Below are 20,087 nucleotides of genomic sequence, written 5' to 3' on the forward strand. Positions count from 1 at the left end.
GCTATTAACTATAAATGTTCCATTTATTAATAATGGTTATGATGAAGTGTTACTAGAGGGATAAAAAGCTGTGAATGGAGGCACATATGATCATTAGTTAAACATACAACATGTAACTTCTGCCGCTGGAGGGCTCACGAACAAAACAAAGCAAAAGATGTTTGCAGAGTGTCGTGTGGAGCTCAGGTCTTTGGAGCCGGCTACACAGTCTGGATCAGAGCCAGACCTTCTGGAAGAATAAACACCCAGAGTCTCATCAGATTCTGCTCTGATCCGATGGGAGGAGAGCTCAGAGATTACTTTTTAACTTCTGGGATTAAAAAGTGGATTTATCTTCACTCCTGTTTATCAGCCTGACTGCAGCAGTGATCCGGAGGTGACCTCCATGTTCTGTAATGTTGACTGCTGACTGGAGCTGGAGGGGAAATGGACTTTACTACATGAACGTAACGTTACAGAGAGGAGAGAGAGAACCAGAACCAGAACCAGAGTCTCTACTGAGTGCTGAGTTCAGTCAGAGGTTGACCTGGATTGCTCGCTAACATTAGCTCACAGCTAGTGTACAGTAGAGTAAACAGGCTGTTTGAGGCAGATAAAAACTGCATTAGCAACGCAAATAAACACAAACTTTCCTGACATCAAACTTGCTTCACTGCTGATATTTACACCACTGAACAACCACCACTACTGATGAGAATCTGACGTGAATCAGGCACCCAAAGTTTTGTTCACTGACTTCCCTATCCTAAAAGTAGCGACAGGCAACTTATAGAAACGCAGCGTTACCTTTAGTAACCTTGTTGTAACATTGTCAGAAACATTTGTGATAATTTAAGTGCACAACTCAAAATATATAACAAAGGTTTGGTCGTTTTCTGGACATTTTAATACAGAATTCTTTCATATTATATCTTTAAATTCAAAGACTCACTCTTCTTCTTCTTTTACTGAGTCACTCTCCATTTTCCTCACGCATGACGTGGCGCACACTCACACAGTCAGAAGGTTAACAGCTCACACATCATGCTGAGAATCTGAGAGGTCTTTACGACGAGCGCCGGAGAACGGACAGAAGTGAAGAGAAAATTATCGAAGCTAAGTTAAAGCTCAAGTTCTGCCGATGTCTCTGCATCATTCTCAACACGTCCGCACATCGGTACCATTAAGAAATAGACAAATCACTCAATTAAAATGGCTCAGTGAGGATTTCTGTTGTGTGTCACGTTTAAATCATGCCGACTTCCTCAGGACTCTTATCTCGGCTAATTCCATTAGAACGTGGACGGACTGGAGGAGAACTCAATCTAAGAATTATTCCATGTAGGCTAATTCACCTGTCGGGGGCCTAAATGAATGGAGGTAATTTGGCTCAATTGGGAGGAAGGATGGAGAGGGAGAGAGACAAAGATGGACAGAGGGGGAGGAGGAGAGAGAGACAGAGCTGACCTGAGGGAGGAGGTGAGGCTGGAGAGAGGCGGACATGATGGAGGAAATAAAGGAGGAAACAATTTCAAATGGCTCGTGGTGAAAGTCTCCCACTTTGGGTGATCAGGGGCGGACAAAAAAAAGAGAAAAATGAATAATAGCATTAAAAGCATTATTATCAGGGAGAGAGGAGGAGGAGGGAGGAATATTAACATTACGTCATATCTTTTTGTTTCTAATCACACAGCGAACCGTGTGTTAACCGTATGTTACAGGAGAGATGTCTCGATGACTGGGTTATGTTTTCAAATATTAGTTTTGGGTTTAATTACAGTCGAGAGATGAACAGGAAGCATGATGAGAGAGTAAAGAGCAGCAGGGGAAGAAGTACTCAGATCTTTTACTTAAGTAAAAGTACCAATACCACGGTGTAAAAGTACTCTATTACTAGTAAAAATGCAATAAATGCACAGGCATACGTTCCTTATTTTCATTAGTGATTTACAGTAAATGAACTGTACCTAAATATGTCAGATACAAGCATATTATGCGTATGCAGCTAATGAGGGGAGGGCGGGCACTTGCAAGTGGGGTGGCCAAAAGTTTAATCGGCCTCGGAGAAAGACGTGATGCTCACTGGTATATTTTATAAAGCCTTGACAGGAAAGCTGCCACGTCATCTAATAGAAATGCTTCATCTCTCAGCTGGGCTTCATCAGACGCTCTCTACTGACCGGCTCATGCTTCATGTTCATGTTCAAGTCAGGTCTGAACTTGGAAAGACGGCTTTTGAAATCGATACTTTTATTCCCTTGAGCCGTTTCAGAAATTTGACCTTAAACTTCGCAACCTTGTTCTTTGATGTATGTAACAGTCATGTAATTAATTGATAATTTACATGACTGTCAATTTATTTTACTTCCAATCATTTTATTTGATCTATTACATTATCTGGCATAACAGCAAAATCTTCAGGGTTTTATGTAAGTGAATGTTATTTTATATTATTTACATTTTTAGGCAGCTCTCAATGATCTCGAGTATGAATAAAGGTTTATTGATTGATTGATAGTTCCTGCTAGAACAGGTGTGTCCAGGAGTTATATAAATATATATCTGAATGTGGGCCAGGGACATTAGGTGTCTCCCTCCTCTGCCCTCTTGCTCGGACCACACCCATTTTCAAACTCAGCCTTCATTTCGATCTCAGTTACACACCTGTGAAGTTTCCTGACCGTATCTTGCACTGTTGTGATGTCATCGCATGTCCACAGACAGACAGACACGTGTTTTCTCTCCCTGATGAATTCTGTGAATATCTGCAGCTAACATAGTCGGGTAAAGTGTGACACGATCTCGTGTTCTCGCTGTCGTACTGTACCTCTCTCCGATGTATCCAGCAGTGCACTGGCACTGACCGCTGATGTGGTCGCACAGGCCTCCGTTACGACACGTGCACTCCTGAGAGCAGTTAATGCCGAACGAGCCGAATGAACACGGTTGTGCACAGACGGGACCCTGAGGACGGAGATCACATGACCAACATGTTTACATCAGTTATGAGAAAACAAAGAGTTTAAGGTGTGAGTCAGTGTACGACAGACAACATGAGTTCTGGCATCTAACAAAAACACTCTGATGTGATGATGATACTGAGATTTAAAAACTACAACTAGAGCTAGGCATTTTTTAAAATGATTTGAAACAGATGCCAATAATTGACTTTCAGATGTGATACCAAAAGGATAAAAATGAACAACGGTTGCTTGTTGTTTGTTAAATGTTTTTCATGATATAAATGTTACAATGTTTTGCTAGAGTCAGAGCAGATGAAACGATGACACTAAATGCTATTAAAGCAGCTTTTTCAGCCTACAAACACATTTTCTTGATATAAAACAGCTGTAATATCACAAAACATTCACTCTCAGCTTCACACACGAACATGACAGTCTCAGATTTGGGCTCAGAGAGTCTCTACTAGCTGAGCTCTGATAAACGTGTGGAATCGGGTCGTACCACCCAGCCGGCGGGACAGGAGCACTCTCCGGTGACGTGATGACACGTTCCTCCGTTCTGACAGGGACAACGCTGTTCGCACAGGGAGCCGTGTTTACCGGGAGGACAAGGCTCCTCACAGCTGGAGGGAGGACACACAAGAGACACGGGCCTCATCAGAATCACAAGAACGATCTGAGATTTATACTTCAGCTCATTTACAACAGTGTGTTTACTCTGAATTCATTAAATATGCTGAGCATGAAAACTCTGCTTGAGCAGGTTCTGATGATCCCATTTGAATTTGATCCCATCTGTGATCTATAAATCTCAAATCCACTTCATAGGATGGAACCTGCGTTTGATTTCTTCATATATAATGTCAGCAAACATGAGGGTTTATTCAGGAATAACCACGGACCAAAAGAAGAAAGATCAGAATAAAATGTTGGCGTTTATGTTTACGCTGTATTTTTGTTTTTGTTTTGAAGATAGTGAGTTATTGAGGAACTCCATTCAGTGCTATTTTTGTAACCTTGTATATAGAATATTGTTTTGTTTGTTTTGTTTTTCATCCATTTTTCTAATCTTTTGTAAATATTCACAGTGTTTTTACAAGTTTTGAAGTGAAACTCCACAACATGCAAACTAAAGATATGTTCAAAATGACTGCATGTCTTGTGTCTCACATCAACATTTCTATTTTCTACAACATGGGTCATATAAAATTCACCTTACTTACATATTAGCTTACTTCCATGTCCAGAGTGTCATTACAGTTAGGCAAGAAAGGCTACCAAGCCAGAGACCACTGTTCAAGACAGTGTTTAGACATTTGTAAGCGTCAAACCGCTGGATATTTTTAAGAAGAAGTCAGGACATTTTCCAGCCGTGTTTGTGAAAAATAAAGTATAAAATTAAGAAATGTAAAGTTGGAACATGTCCTTGCTTTGAAGAAACCTCCATGTAGCCTGTGAGATCAAACCCAGGGCACATGCACCGCGCACTGATGCTAGTTCAGCTCAATCCTCCGAGGGCACGACGGCAACTCAAATGAGCTCATTGACATTTTCATCAACTCTCCTCTCACCTGGAATATGGAGGCTGGACATTCAGAGGATGAAGTTCAGTGACAATTAGAGAGGTTTTACTTAGGAAATCACCCCGAGCAATAAAAAACTGAAGGAGACAAAAACACGATGTTGAATGTCACTCGTGGGCGACACAACAGATCGGTTACCTGGAGAGAGAACAGAAACGGCAGCTGTGATGTAAGAGCGTATGTCTCTGATACAGTCGACTGTTTAAAGTAGATCAGCAGAGACTCAGTCACCTGGCAGACGACTACAACAGGTGTGACGTAAATGAAAAGAAGATTACAGAGCGGAGAGGTGAACGCACCGCCTGACATATTTTGTTATGTTGTTTCCAGTTTTGTTTTTCTCCGCTGAATAAATGCCGGTGTGAAACTCTATATTGAGAAACAAGATTGTTTTTCGTTTTTGTCTTGAGTGTTTTTTTGCTGCACTGTTTTCTCTCCAGACACAAACTGTGTGATTGTGTTGATTGTATGAGGAGCTCTGAGAACACAACACCTTCAGGAGCTTTTTCAAACTGGAACACAGGAGGAACCGAGTCGTTTCATTTTATTACCTGTTTTTGTAATCGTTAACATTTTATTCTGCAACTAATGATTATTTCCATCACTGATTCATCTGTAGATTATTTCCCTGATTAATGGATTAGTTGTTTTTCATCTATAAAATGTGAAAAGTGAAAAATGTCGATCTGTGATTCGTCCACAACCCAAAGACGTTCAGTTCACTGTCAGAGAGGAGGAAAGAAACCAGAAGACATTCACATCTCAGAAGTTTGAATCAGATCATTTTTACTACGTGTTGTTTTTAGAAAAATGACTTAAACTGATGAATCGGTTCATTAAAATAGTTTAATCTAATAGTTCACAATGAATCGATTCATTGTTGCAGCTCTCGACTAACTTATTTGTTAACTTAGAAAAAAGTACTCTGGTATATTTCTCTCAAATATTACTTGCATTATAAAAATATCACCCCTCCTGTAATAAAGCCAGTGATGGCATGTAACTAAGTATATTTACTCAAGTACTCCACTTAATTTTGAGGTATTTGTACTTTGCCTGAGTATTTCTATCTTGTACGATATTTGGAGGACAGTGTTGTACTTCTTACTCCACTACATTTATATTACTTTCACTTCACTTTACTTACTAGTTACTTTTGCAGCATCAGAGCCAAAGAGGAGTATCTTTAAATTCATTTATTTTATCAACATTTGAAATAAAAAATAACACCTATTTCTGATACTTCCTTACTTCCGATAATTAAACAAATCTAATATCAGGTACTGTAAGACTTTTACTCAAGTATTATTCATATGGAGGTACTTTTCACAGCGCAGATGAAGAGGTGTTGGACGCAGAACTGTATAAAGAAAACAGAACGGAGAGAATATTTAACATCTGACTCACAGAGCTGCTGCAGTGAGACAGTTTGCCAGCTGTTAGCGAGCAGATTCAAGTAAAATGCCTTCAGTGTGTAAAATATTATGACTGATGAGCTCAAAGGTGGGCAGAAGGTGGAAGATGGCAAACAGCTGGAACATAAACTCCTTTTTGTCTAATTTCAATATTTAACTTCAACAGCTTTTGAGGCTTTCTGAGTCACACGCGTCACATCCAGCTGGATGAATTAAGCACTCACAAGGCCCCGGTGTATCCGGGCGCGCAGAGGCACTCGCCGGTCTGATGGTGGCAGGTGGCGCCGTTGAGGCACTGACACTCCAACATGCAGTCCTTGCCGTAGAAGCCGGCGTCGCAGGGCTCCTCGCAGCGCCAGCCCTGGTAGCCGTCGGTGCAGACGCAGGCTCCGGTGATCGGGTTGCATTTGGCCCCGTTCCGGCACTGACATTTGTTACTGCAGTGGGGCCCCCAGAAGTCACTCTCACAGCCTGGAGACACAGAGGAGGAGGGTGCGAGTCAATATGTGATTTAAAACAGTGTTGTCATTGACATTTGCATGGAGGATCTGAAAATGATGAAATCATGAGAGTGTTAATGTTCACCAGAGGACAGGAGTCAGGTGGGATAAAACCAAGTGGAGAGAGAAAGGTGCACGACCCACATTCATCAAACTGCGATGAATTACACTTCACAAAGCGCCATGAAAAACTACAATTTACAGAAGTTTAACCTCCCCTGAGGCACCTCGAAAACCTCCCTGAGTGCAGCAGATGTGAAAACTGTGCAGAAAGTCAACGAGAGGCTGAAAAGTTCTGATCTGCAGTTAAACTTCATACAGCGCGGCGATGTTTACCGACCCAGCTGGTCTGTGATCTCTTCAAACCAACACATACCTAAAAGCAGGCGAGCCAAGTCAACTTTATTTATACAGTGACTTTAAAAGTATAAACACACATACACCAAAGCACAGAAATAGAGTTCAGGAGACGTTTTTTAACTTTCAGCTAATCTGATGCTTTGGAGAAGAGTAATCCACCGTCCTGGAGCAGCTGCAGCTGAAACCTGTCACCCATGTCACTGATGTTGAGTTGCTGGGGGAAAAAAACTGCACCGACCCACATTTTACTCTTTAAAAGTTATTAAAGCGCCACAAAATGTCACATGTCCAGTTCCCCAGAAGTATCTAATTGGTGCTCTAATATATTTCTAAAGGCTGAAAAAGACAAAACAAATCTTTACCACAAAGTTAAAGAGACCGACATGCTTCGATGTAACTTCACTGAGCAGGAAGCATCGCAGTGTGTAACGCTTTGTGTCAGTACATCACACACGGCACCGACTATCACCGATTTTGGTGAAACTGGATCATATTTTACAGACACAAATGTTTTCTGGTTTTCTCTCTGGTGTCCGGCTGCTCTGACTCAACTCTCTGTGATTTACAGAGTTTCCTGAACACAACCTGTAATTGCTGCCAACGTTAGCTACAGGTTAGCTCTGCCAGCTGAACCAAGTCAGCCGTAGGCTAGCTTGAATCTGATTTTGGATTATTGCAGAAAATAATCTCTGTGCCAAACACAAGTATATGATCCTTCCAGCTTTTGTTCATGAAGATAATCTCCACAGATGAACTTCACTTAGTGATTTTTGAAGCATATATTAAATCTCTAGCAGTAAAAAGCTAATGTTAGCCTATAAACAGACGACATCGCGGTCACATGACTTAAACGTCACCACCACTAAGCGTCTTACTGCACACTTACTATCCAGGTTTTCTATAAACTGATCAGTGCACAAGCTGTTGTTGAGTTAGAATAGTTTGTAGTTTTGTTTTTGTGCGACTGCTTCAAACGTCTCTAGTTGGAAATTTTAAACTTGTCAGAAAGGTGCTGCGGTCGTTACTTTTGCTCTTTTTCAGGCGACCAATCACATATTAGAGCACTCGTCAGCCTGGTAACCAGGAAAATGGAGAAGCTTTTTCTGGCTGCGTCTGTCAGTCCTGAGCTTCATCAGACAGGAACAATCATAACAGAAAAATTAAAGTCCAACTGTTGGAGCAGATCTGCTGTAGACTGAGTGCTTTTATCACCGTACGTGTTGTCAGCCCTCTTTTACCATAGCGTTCGCTGATGTCAATCAAAATCAACATGCGTGCTCTCTTTTACCAGCTGCTAAAAGGCTTGTAGCCAGGTGTTACTGCCTCTGGTTCAGGTAACGTTAGCTTGCCGTGCTGTTACAGTTCTGAAGTCCTGAGACATAAAATTGTGATGACGTGTGGAGTTTAGTTTGTAGTTAGCACGTAGCGTGACACCACATCTGACTACAGAAACTCAAGATTTGTGTTCATGACTGTTGTGTTGCACTCATAAACCTCGAGGGGGCACCAAATTGTACAAAATAGGAATTACTACATAATGTTGCTTTATTTTTTTGTGGAAACAAACAAATGCAATACTATGAATCCCTTCCAGCATCTAGTTAAAATGCGCAGCCCATATTTAACAGCTCACATATGCCTGCAGGATTTTTCCTCGCCGTACAAACTAGTTTGTTTGAAGCATACGGAGGCCTTAAGGCAGGATGCACCTGACTGACTCTCAGGAGAGCATTAACACTCACATATTGCTCCACATTTATCCTGATGTGACATGATAACAGCTCACAACAAAACACCACAAACATCAGCCTGCAGTGGTGACACGCAGCGTGATGGATGCAGTTTCCTCCGTACAGCACCACGGTCGTCCCATCAGGCTGAAACAGCAGAAAATTCAGCATTTAGCAATTTTAATTCTCTCAGCCACTGCAGTCACAGGATTTTGCTGAATAGAGTAAAACCACCACGGGGCAATGGATTATTTGTGCTATATTCTAATGAACCCTTATTTACAAAAAAATTAAATCTACATATTACGGGGCACAGTTATTTTCAGCCTGTTTAGTGTCTCGTAAACACACGGATTGAATACAAATCTCTTCTTTAAGCTGTCTCCTTCCTTTATATGCACGGTGACGAGTGGATTCAACAGATTGTGCGTTCAGAAAGTATATCACAGGTCTGAGAGGAGATGAATCGCTGGTATAAATCAGAAGCAGGAGACTTAAAATGAAAACAAGTAAAAAAGATGGAACATTTTATTGTATATTACATCATCTCAGATAACATAAATCAAAGCACTATTATCTTTTTGATATATGCTCACGGGGTGAACCGCACTCCCCAGAAGCGAAGTAAAGTAGAGTCTGAGCGCCAAGAGCTGTGAATGGATGGCCTTAAGTTGAAAGGAAAAACCCCCGGAACCGAGCTTGAGGAGAGATGAGCAAACTTGTCCGGACTTTGTGAGCACTTCTCTCCAAAACGTGGGTGGTAGTTTTACAGATATTTTAGTGTTAAATGTTTCATCAGGACTGTGGTGGACAGAGCTGTGAGCAGACAAAGCATAAATCAGACTCACACTCCCTCCGCTTCAATCTTTCTCTAATTTACTCTCTTCCCTTCTTCCTGCCCTCTCTCCATCTCTCTCCTCCTCCTCCTCCTCCAGCCTCTCTCTCTCAAAGAGGGGAGCTCTCTTTATTTCTCTTAACTAGTGAGCCAGCATAGTCAAATCCTTTATCCTCTCACAGCCTCAATTATTCAGCAGCAAAGAGTCCAAATCAAGTGACTAATGACTTTGATCAAGAGTAGCTCGCTGGCACTAAGCAGAACTTTCTGCACTAAATTAAGAGCTGCATGATATACTTTGGCAGGGGCTAACTCTTTGAGGAATATTTCGAGGTTTGTCTATGGTGGAGTCGCTCTCTGCCAATAATAAAATCTTAGCTTGCTGAGGAGCTTTGGCTCTTTTCTCTCTCATGTCTTAGAGAGAAACACACCTAGATTAGATTCTTAACCTTAAGCTCTTCATCTACGTGTCCGTCTCTTAAATCCAGGCTGCTTCAGTCCCACTGCTTCCAGAGGTTGATGTCAAAAGTAAACTTGATTAAAGGAACAGTTGGACATTTTGGGAAATAGACTTGTTATTTTTCTTTCTGGGCATTCGATGAGGAGATCTTTAACATTTTTATATATTAAGAGGTTGTATTAAAGGTGCAATATGCAAGAAGTGGCCGGCTGTCAAATTCATAGTGAAAAAATATAGGGGGCAGCATATCACCGGAGTAACTGCTAACTGCTGTTAGCTCGTTAGCTCATTTAGCCGAAATCTAGTGGTCCAGACTGGGAGCTCGAGGCACCAGGGTGGTGTCGGTGTATACACCGCTAGAATGGGAATGTTGGACCAGATCTGGCTGTTGCTATGTGGTTAGCATGCTAACGTCAGTAAACATCACAATACACAGATGTCATAACGTCAAAACTGTAATTTCTTCATTTTGTCGATCATTTTGGTTCATTTCCAACTAAAATTTCTGCATATCACATCTTTTAGTAAGAAGCTAGTCCCAGAGGAGGATTAGCTTATTTTAGCATAAAGACTAGCAGCAGGGAGAAACAGCGAACATGGCTACATGTTGTAATCTGCCTACAAACACCTCCACAGCTCATTAATTTAGATGCTATGTCTTTTATTTTTAATCGCACATGAGCAAAAGGTAAAGAGAAGTTCTGTTTACAGAGTTTCATGTGTGAGTTTCAGAAGAGCACATCTTTGTGTACAGATTGAAATAAGGATATATATTGTTTTGTTTACGGTGACCTTTAAATTTAAGGTGTGTGGACAGATGTCAGAGGTTGACCTGGATTCAAACACTGACTCTGTGTTTCCTCTCGTTCTCCGACTTTCTTCCTCACTGTCGTGACTCTCTCCTGGAAGTGACAGCACCTTGAGTAAACTTGTGGATTTCTCTGGTTTGAACATCGTTGGAAACATTTGGGATGATGTAAGAACACAAAGTTTGAGCCGTTTTTAGACATTTTATGCAGAAATCTCACATATTATATCTTTAATGTGAGTCCTTCAGAATAAGAGTGAGAGCGTCTTGTTCGAGCACCAACAGAGATATAAAAACAGAAGAAGAAGACTTTTGAACCACTACCACTTTTTTGTGGCAGATAAAATTGTTGAAACCCAACATCACATATGTTCAGTCAGCCACAGCTGCAGGTATAATCATGGATGCATCTGTAGCCTTTTTAAAATGATCTCACAAAGACGGTGAAGCTCATTTTGAAACCGTGAAGACAGGTTGGCAGATTCAATGGCTGTCTCTATACAGCAATCTTTCCTTTATAAAGCTGAAAAGTTTTATGTCTGAATGTTGAATGTGAGCTAAGTGTTTGTACAAGGCGGTAATTAGGAGCGTTTACATTGGTGTATGACAGCAGAGACGGCGGTGGCAGTTGAATGATTTTCAAATGACTATTTATCTATTCTGGTGATGGAAAAATTGTTTTGTTTTATTTTTATAGCAGAAATCCAATAAATGACATCCTCTCTCAACTAAGAGCTGCACAACGGGACCAGAATCTTCCAAATATAAAGTCTATTACAGCCGCTGCTCTTCACACACTCTCACACACTGAACATGCTGAAATATTGATGTTTAAAACTTATTTTTTCATACAGCAGCTAATTGGTAGATTCATGTACAGCCCTCCTACGCAGAAGGACAAGAATTTCTCACATTATGATGAGTTTCTTTAGTTTTCCTTTAACAGAAGTATAACATGAAGCCTGACGCTCTATCTGCATGAACGTGCATTATGAATGCAAACAGAGAAAAGCAATCAAATTGTATAATCGACTCCAGCCAGAAGAGCTCCAGACTTCTATGTTTAAGCTGAACCCTGTGGCACAAAGCTGAGCATAATGAGTTAAAACACACAAAAAACCCAGAGGAGCACATCAGCTTCATGACTCATCCACGTCCGTCTGTCTGCTGGCATCCTGCTGAAGCTAAAATTTGCCGTATCAACACCACTTATGAACATTAAGGTGGACGTCGAGTCAGGTTGTCAGGGTTGTTTCTGGCTCAAATTGCTCTAAAAGAAAGACGACGTCTGATGATTTTAACCGCCAAACAAACAGCAGCAATCTAAGTTTAAGACTGGAAGCAGAGAACAAACAACAAGACTCTATTTATTCATCTGCCCAGCACTTCTGTGCAGCGTCTCTGCTGGTTCAAGACAGACATGAGAGTGGTATCGATCTTCTCATCCAAGAAACGAGTCCTCTAAATTAAATGACAAAAGTTTGTGACTGCCCTCCAGAACGACACATCACATACAAGCGTTTACTGTCTGATCAACTGTTGTATATTTTCTAAAACTAACGATCTGACAGGCGCTCCATTTTTGTGCAGTGATTGGCCAGATGTGTGGAGGTAACCAGCGTGTTTCTCAAGATCTGCTTTCACTCTCACCTGGGCCTCATGTTTGAACGATTATTGTGTCTCCACACTCTGTACGACAGCCGGCTTTCCACGCTGCTCTCGAGCGTGGCTGCACCGAGCAGCTATAAACACTCGTGCCTGCAGATGTGTTTAAACAACCTGTCGTATGAACTGTTTTAGGAGCAAAAGAGCTCAAACATCCAGAGGGAGCTCAGACTGAAGCCGCTGCTGCTGCGCCGCTGAAGGAGACAGCTGGGCGGTTCAGACAACTGGCAGGAGACCACAGTCCAACCGGTACACTGTGAAAATGTTCCTGTTGAGTGTGAATGAACATGTCTAATGTAAAATAGCATCAAAAATCTGTTACTGTGAACGACCATACTTTTTTACCCCACATAAAACTACTTTTTATTATAATTTCATAAATACTTTTTTTTAACAGATGAAACTTTTACATTCAAGTTAATTAGATACATATTTGTGACACTTGTACAGTAATGTACAATACCTTTACATAAACTTGTTTGTTAATTGAAAGATATCTTGAAATTTTCACAACAAAAATGTTGAATAAATGTGTTTTTATCAACTTTCTAGCGAAGTATTACATTAACTGCGATGTAAGTCAAATGTTTTATGGGTAATATACCATTTTATTACATTAAATCAAAAACCCAGCTAATAACAGCATTAATCTGCAATGTTAAGCCTCATTAGTGGTATTATAACAGTGTTCCACCATATTTAAATGTCATTTCATGGGTTGGCCATTAGCTCAGTTGGTAGAGCGGGCGTCCCGTGTGCAGAGACTTTGTCCTCGCTGCTTATGACGTTCTACTGTTCGAGATCTTTGTGGCAAATCTTTGCTTCTTCAGTCATAAACACGGGAGAGAAAATAATCTATTACCTCCTCACTCGCCTCTCAGGGCTTCTGTAAAGCACCATTTTGGGTAACACTTCATTCCACAGGTCTGGAAATTACGTGGTAATTTTGGGGAAATGTCAAAGAAAAAAGAAATAATTGTAACCCTATTTTGCATCTTGACACAACAGGTGCTTGCTTTTGGCCCGTGGGCCACCATAAAGGTTAAAGTCATCATGATGTCCAGCTGGAGACTGTTGCTGATGGAGGGAAGTCTTGACTTCTGTGACCTCGCCTCAGAAACGAGGCAGAAAATGGATCGATTGACTCGTTTCTCATAAATGACTTCAGTTTGAATAAAAATGTTAAACAATTTTTTTGCATTACATGATTAACGTCTTTGGCAAACGGCCAGATATTAACTCAGCCCACTTCACATTGGATCTTTATTTACTCTGACAGGTGTTATTGTGTGATAATTAATCAATCCTACGTTATTTCATTTCTCGTCTTTTCCTTCTTCTGAATAATGCAAACATCGAGATGAGCTCTGTGTTAAGGCTTCCTGCAGTGAGCAGACAGTGAAGCACTATCTCAGCCTCCTGAAGCTAAATTTGAGTAAATAAAAAGATGATTCTTGTGTGAATATCATAGTTACAGGCAGAAAGACCTAATAAAACTTTGTAGTGGGTAGTAATGATGAATTAACTCGGTTTATGACGACCATAAAATACTCCAACCAGTTGATTCTGATGATTTTTCGCAGAATCCAAAGATTTGGACGTGTGCTGAGACTGACTTTGTCATTAAGTCACATTTTTGCTAACTTAATTAAATGTCAGATCACTAAATGGTCAACACACATGTGGGAAAAGTAACATTTCCCTGTGTGTCTTTGTCCTGCACATGTACGTCCATTAGAAACACGGTGACTTGTACAGATGGTCGAGAGATCTCGCTGACTGAGTTTGTGAGTCAGCAAAGCAGCAGTTCATCACTTGAATGTGCTATTTGAACCTCTGGGAGACAATCGCACTGATTATGATAACACCCTTGTGATTCTCTATATTTGCAACAGAAGGTGCAACCCATTCATTTATTTAATCATATTCCAGAGGAACTGCTATTGCAATCAGGGTTCGAGTTATGTGGGAGCCAGCGAGGGCAGAGCTCCCATGAAAGCAGTAAAGTCATTCATCTGTGGTTTTAACTAATACATAACGAACAACAATGGCTGCAGGAACACAGGGGGTGCTGAGGGGCTGCACCACCTCCGAAAACAAGGCATTATAAAAACCATCAACTGATAAAAAGAAAGTGTGATGCAGACTCGCAGCAGAGAGAGAGAGAGAGAGCTCACATGTGGACGAATGAGAAAGAGGAAGCATGAGAGCAGGAAATGAAACTTTCTTTGGTCATGAAGCCTAATGTTGCTCTACAACTGTGCGGTTAATCAATCAAGTGTATGAATCAGGGCAGATCTGCGTTATATATGGTCGTCTCATCTGTAAAACGTCTGTATCCTCACTGCGCTGCATCATTATAAATTATGAGGCTGCTCCAGCGTTAAACATGCGCCTTCGGTGATCCAATCAGCAGACATCTCACTTCACTCTATATGCGAATAAACACGTACATCTCTGGGAGAAACAGACACAATGTTTTTAGCAATAATAATTCCCAAGGGACATCGAGACTATTGTCAAGGTTAAACAACATATTTGAGAACCTTTTAGCTACCGTTAGATGACAGCTAGCGTTAGCATGCAGCCACTACCTTGCTAACATTACTGTTTGATTGTGTTACATGATACCAAAGGAAAGAGGTAAATTATCTCTCAATTATCAACGCACATCTTGGACTTATTTATTTAATGTTAGCTAATGTATGCTAACGTTAGCTGTCTAACCGCTAATGGGTTATCAAATATGTTGGTCTACCTTGAAAAATGGCCACATGTCCCTTCAGATTTGAACTATCTATTGTCTTACTGGTTGCTGATTAATTGAGAGGCTGTGAAATGATAATGCTTTGTCAGATGTCCTACATTTCTATGACTTGCAACCTTTAATACGGCAGTAGGCGTACAACATTTGAGCTTCCCGACCTGAGCGCGATGTAAGAGGAAAACGCCGCCATGCAAATATGTGCTGTTCTTAGGTTATGAGACATTAAGAAGCCATTTCTATCAGAGATACTACAATTTTCAGCAAAAGTCTAATTTGAAGTACATGATGTGATTAGGCACCAAGGTACAGGCCCTATTTTACCATTGTTTCTTTTGGGATTATATTGTATAATAGAGAGCTGTGAAGTGCTTTAGGTAATGTCTGCACACACGCCGTGCATGGCTGATTGATGTCGTCATTAAATCGTCTGCTGCACCCACTTTAAATGCTGCTCTCTCTTGTCTTTCCAGCCATTCGTAAAAGAGAAACCTTAAGGGTTTCACTGTCCCGCTTTTCCATGACACAGGCAAATGTTATGCAAATGTAATAATCATTCATTAGTCACTATCAGGTGGAAGTCAGCTGGTTGAGCCGTTCTGCTTTCACAAAACTGCTACGTGGCCCAAACAAAAACATTTCAATATGCATTTCTGGACTGTGGTCATTAAAGTGTGGAGAGATGTGTTTTCCTCAACTTTTATTTATCCAGGAAATGTTACCGAGTATGGTCCTGAGTAGCTGTTCAGGCCTGGTGTCAACATCCAGCCTGAGAGACCCAATCACAAGTGGACAGTCTGTCAGTTCACACCTGGTTCATCACCAGACTCCCTTAACAAATCAGCTGATTTTAAGAGTGAGGAGAAACTTAACAAACTTTGTGAAAAGACTACAACAGATTCTGAATCATTGTCTCCTTCTTGTAAATTCAGCATTAAATGAAAACATGAAGTTGTTTGTTTCCTTGTAGAAAGTGTCAGTTTGTGGCAGCATGGCTGCACCAGCCTGTCTGCTTCTGTGTCTAAAGTGCTAAAGTCTGACCTGCCAACATTTAGCAGCTGTTTGAACACACTGTTTACACTGATTTCACCATTTACACTCAATTTATGAAAGAAGAAACATTTTATTGACCCTAAACATGTTAAATTTAGTAAACAGTAACTAATATAGGCTGATTCTTTGTTGCATGCAGAGAAAATCACCAGACTGTTTTACATTAAGTTTCTGTCTTTGTGTTAAAAACATTGTCTGCTTGTCCCAGCGCTGTACACGTTTATTTGATATAGAGCAGGGAGGAGATATCAGATCACAAGTGGTCCGTCGAGATGCACTATTGCCAGGTGTGAACCGATGGACTTGCTGAGCTGCTACACTGGAGCAGAAGTTGAATAGATGCCTTGCTGTCCAGATGCTTTTCTCAAACTCTTTCCACTTGCAGAAAAACTTTACGCCTAGCACAAACATTAGAACTAATCTGCAGTTTCTGACCAAGTGCAAGAAAACAGAAAATCTCTCCAGCATTAAATTAATATTGAAAACATTTTCCACTCATGCACTATCACATCTGCATGAGTGTTTGTCATTAATCAAACCCTCTTATGTTCTACATTCAATACAGTCACAGGGTGATCAACAAGGTTAGAGCGATTAACTGTGTGAAATGTAAAAAACACACGAAGCTCTGCAGTGAAGTGTCCATTCACAAGAGGAGAGAACAACGTCTGTGATTGAATTAGCTGCTTTTGAGTGGCTCTTGACTCGGCTTTATTTTCCAGCTGATTGAGTCGGAATTCAATTGGTGGACGACCAAGAACACAATTCTCAAAGAGAACATTGATTCTTGACTTCCAAAGACCCACGACAGGGTTCACACACGAGAGTTTCGGTGTTTCTCTGTTTGCTTGTTTGTTTGGAGGAATCAAAGAAAATCTGAGTCACACAGACTCAAAGTGCAAATATCAATTTCATTTTCAACCAAGAAGGAAACTGCAAAAAACACTGAACTACTCATTTTTACTAAGAGTGAAGTCGTCACATCGGCTCCGATATGATGAGATGTTTCCTATAAAGAGGATGCATGAGCCTCGGTGTCAGAGGAATCGACAGGCGGCCTAATCAGACAGGAACGAGGGGGAATACCCTGCCAATAAGAGAGAAAGAGGGATAGTGCTGAGTGGCCGAAAACACAGCAGCACTCCGACTGCCACTGGGCCATCTGTTGATCTATGGAGCAGCAACCGCACTCATTTGTCTTGGTTCTGCCCCGCTGATCACGTCCTGGGTTTGTGGGGGTCGACTCTGAGCTACAGTCAGGTTTTTATTTGAGTTTATTGGCGCCCAGCTGGACAAATTAGGGGCATGCACACAGGGAGAGGACCTGGGAAAGAGACGGGGGAACTGCATGCGGTGGGATACCAGCACACAGAGAAGTGTTTACTGTTTAACCCTTCAGATGCACATAAAGGCCAAAGTAATTTTCTAGCATGTCAGGCAGTCGACAGGACACGACATCATGTTTTCTCCACTGGGACGAGGGTGTAACCGTGCTTTCTCTGGGGGGGATCGTGTCCCCCAAAACAGAGAAAATACCAATCTGTTCGCCAAATAAACAGAAAATATATCATATTTCTGCCTTCTGTGAACTGTCTCCTTTACTGAATCTCCTCTAGTTATTCACTATTTATTTTCAAGTTATTACAGTCGAACAAGACCTATTCTGCTTTTAATTTTTTTTCCTACAGTGTTTTATAGGTTCTTGTGCATGTAAAAGATCTTGAAAGTCTGCACCAACAGAAACTCCTCTCTCCCACTGCTCCTGAACGCCTCGTCAGTAGTCCCGCCTTTAATTCTGTGACTTTGTGACGTCACACTACGTCACCATGTCACACATTTGCATAATTGATGCCTAGCAGCTAGTTTGGCACGTAAAAATCGATTTAGCACAGCTGCTCTGTTGTTGTTAGCGGTGCTGGCTCAGGTGTGCGTGAGTTGACCAATCAGAGCAGACTGGGTGTTCAGGAGGAGGGGCCTTAAAGAGACAGTAGCTAAAACAGAGCGTTTCAGACAGAGGGGGGATACAGCGCTGCAGCACTGGACAGTATGAGAAAACTGATGTGTTTTTTGAGCATTAGAGCATGTAACCATGTTCTAGTAGTACCCCAAAATTAAATGATGAACCTGAAAATCATCATAATTGTTGCTATTCTCTTCAGAGGCTCAGAATCAGATCTCATAATGTTCGTATCCACCTCACGTTGTCTGTGCTGTGAGTTTTTAAATTCAGTCAGTCTGTGGAGGGGAACAAATGGAGGATGTATTGTTACCTGAAAAGCACAGAAAGCACTGTGAGTAACTTCAATACTGTAGCTAACGTTACCTCAGTAGGTAAGGCAGTAGCCGTCCTTGCCAACACTCCTGGGTTTACAGACAGACTCCCATTTTTCACTGCCCTCTCCCTGTGTCCTCCCGGGTCATAATTCTCCCATATTTTGTCCTGATTTATGGCAGTCTTTCACACTTTTGCCCCTTTTAGTTATCATAACCTGATTCTGGTGCTGTACAGTCTGTAGTCTGCTGTACTGTTGCTCCTCGCCCCCTCAGCGAGTGAGAGACGGACAGAGAAATGGAAAGGAGAAAGAATATTTGAACAAATTTCAGACGCCCCGGAGAGAAGAAATCCTGTTTCTCGTGTAAAGTTTTAAAGGAAAGAGGCTGTAAAAATCTGCTGTGTCGATTTTTCTGTCAATCACTGGGTCGCAGCGCGTCAGCTGTGTAAAGACTCTCTGAAGGGCTCCGGCAAAAAAACAAAAACAATGAATGAATGTATTTTACTTTACACCACAGATTTACACAAGAGGGTGAGTTATTCTGTGGTGTTTTGAAAATTAAAATCATTCGACACAGAAATGCTGTTGCATCTTGTTATTTTTATTTTCTAAATATTGGCAGAATGCAGGAAACACAGTCCTTGAATCTCAAATTTCCAGGGATCGGACCCCCAGGACCCTGTTTTGGTGTCAGTATCCTCAATATTTTCAAGGTCTCAAGTTTTCAGGTAACTGTTACTACTGTACATTGTACACTGTTCTTTATCCTCCTGCTATATAACCTCCATCCCATGGTTACGCTCTTGTACTAGAACGGCTTTTCGATATTTATCCAAGACCTCGATCTTTGTGTCTAAAGAAGAAAAAGCTTCTGGACAAAATCAAGTCATTGATATCAAACAGCTGCAGACGGACTCTGAAGGACTCCTTATTAATGACTTTCTAACATTAATCACTGAGTATGTATTGATTCATTATTATCAAATATTAACACTGCCATCTACTACATGTACTACTACTACTACAGATCACACTAGTAAATTTATTTACAACAGAGAGGGATTTTCCTAACTTGGAAATGTGATGTCAGCAACTTCTGCCACACAGAGGAGGATAAAGAAGACCAGAGGGGGTTTCTTATTATTATTAATGGCTCATAACTGATCTATAATGTATTTGTATCTCATTAATCATTAATAAAGCCATTAATTAATCATTTTGTTGCAAGGTTTTAGGTAAAAGAAAAACACAACCTACATAAATGTACATCTAACTAGGGTTGGTCGATATGGCCTTAAAATATTGCTGCCTGATCGGTACTGCACATGTGCAGCTCTCAACAGAGATGAGAGAGGAAGCAGGATGTCTCACTCCTTAGCAATTACTGTTGTCAGCTCTGGAAAAACAAATCAGAATATTATTGATTAAGACTTTTAAAAACAAGTCTTCTCGATGTATTCTGATGCGGTTTATGATCTGCTGCTTTCTACTGTTCCCTGTTGTACCAGCGTGTTCATGATCACGAACAAGGGAAAAAAACACAAAGGCAAACTCGTAACTCGTCTCCTGGCAGTGTGAAAGGAGTTAATCGCTTATTTTTAGCGGGTTTACCAACCTACCAGCCTTTAAAACCAGGAACAGCACTTAAAACATGTCACCATAAAACCATATCCAAAATCTAAGACCGTATATAGTCTCA

General features: G+C 41.0%; 1 protein-coding gene across 1 annotated transcript in view; it reads right to left on the minus strand.

The window, feature by feature from the left end:
* The window catches only part of LOC140994670 (multiple epidermal growth factor-like domains protein 11), a 108,990-nt gene that overhangs the window by 39,538 nt on the left and 49,365 nt on the right, over positions 1-20,087 (minus strand). The window contains exons 6-8 of the mRNA XM_073464410.1: positions 6,165-6,411; positions 3,445-3,565; positions 2,807-2,943 (exon numbers count right to left, since the gene is read on the minus strand). Coding sequence (XP_073320511.1) covers positions 2,807-2,943; positions 3,445-3,565; positions 6,165-6,411 — 505 coding nt within the window. The remainder of the gene's footprint in view (positions 1-2,806; positions 2,944-3,444; positions 3,566-6,164; positions 6,412-20,087) is intronic.

The sequence above is a fragment of the Pagrus major genome, chromosome 4, assembly GCF_040436345.1.
Source record: "Pagrus major chromosome 4, Pma_NU_1.0".
NCBI lineage: Eukaryota > Metazoa > Chordata > Actinopteri > Spariformes > Sparidae > Pagrus > Pagrus major.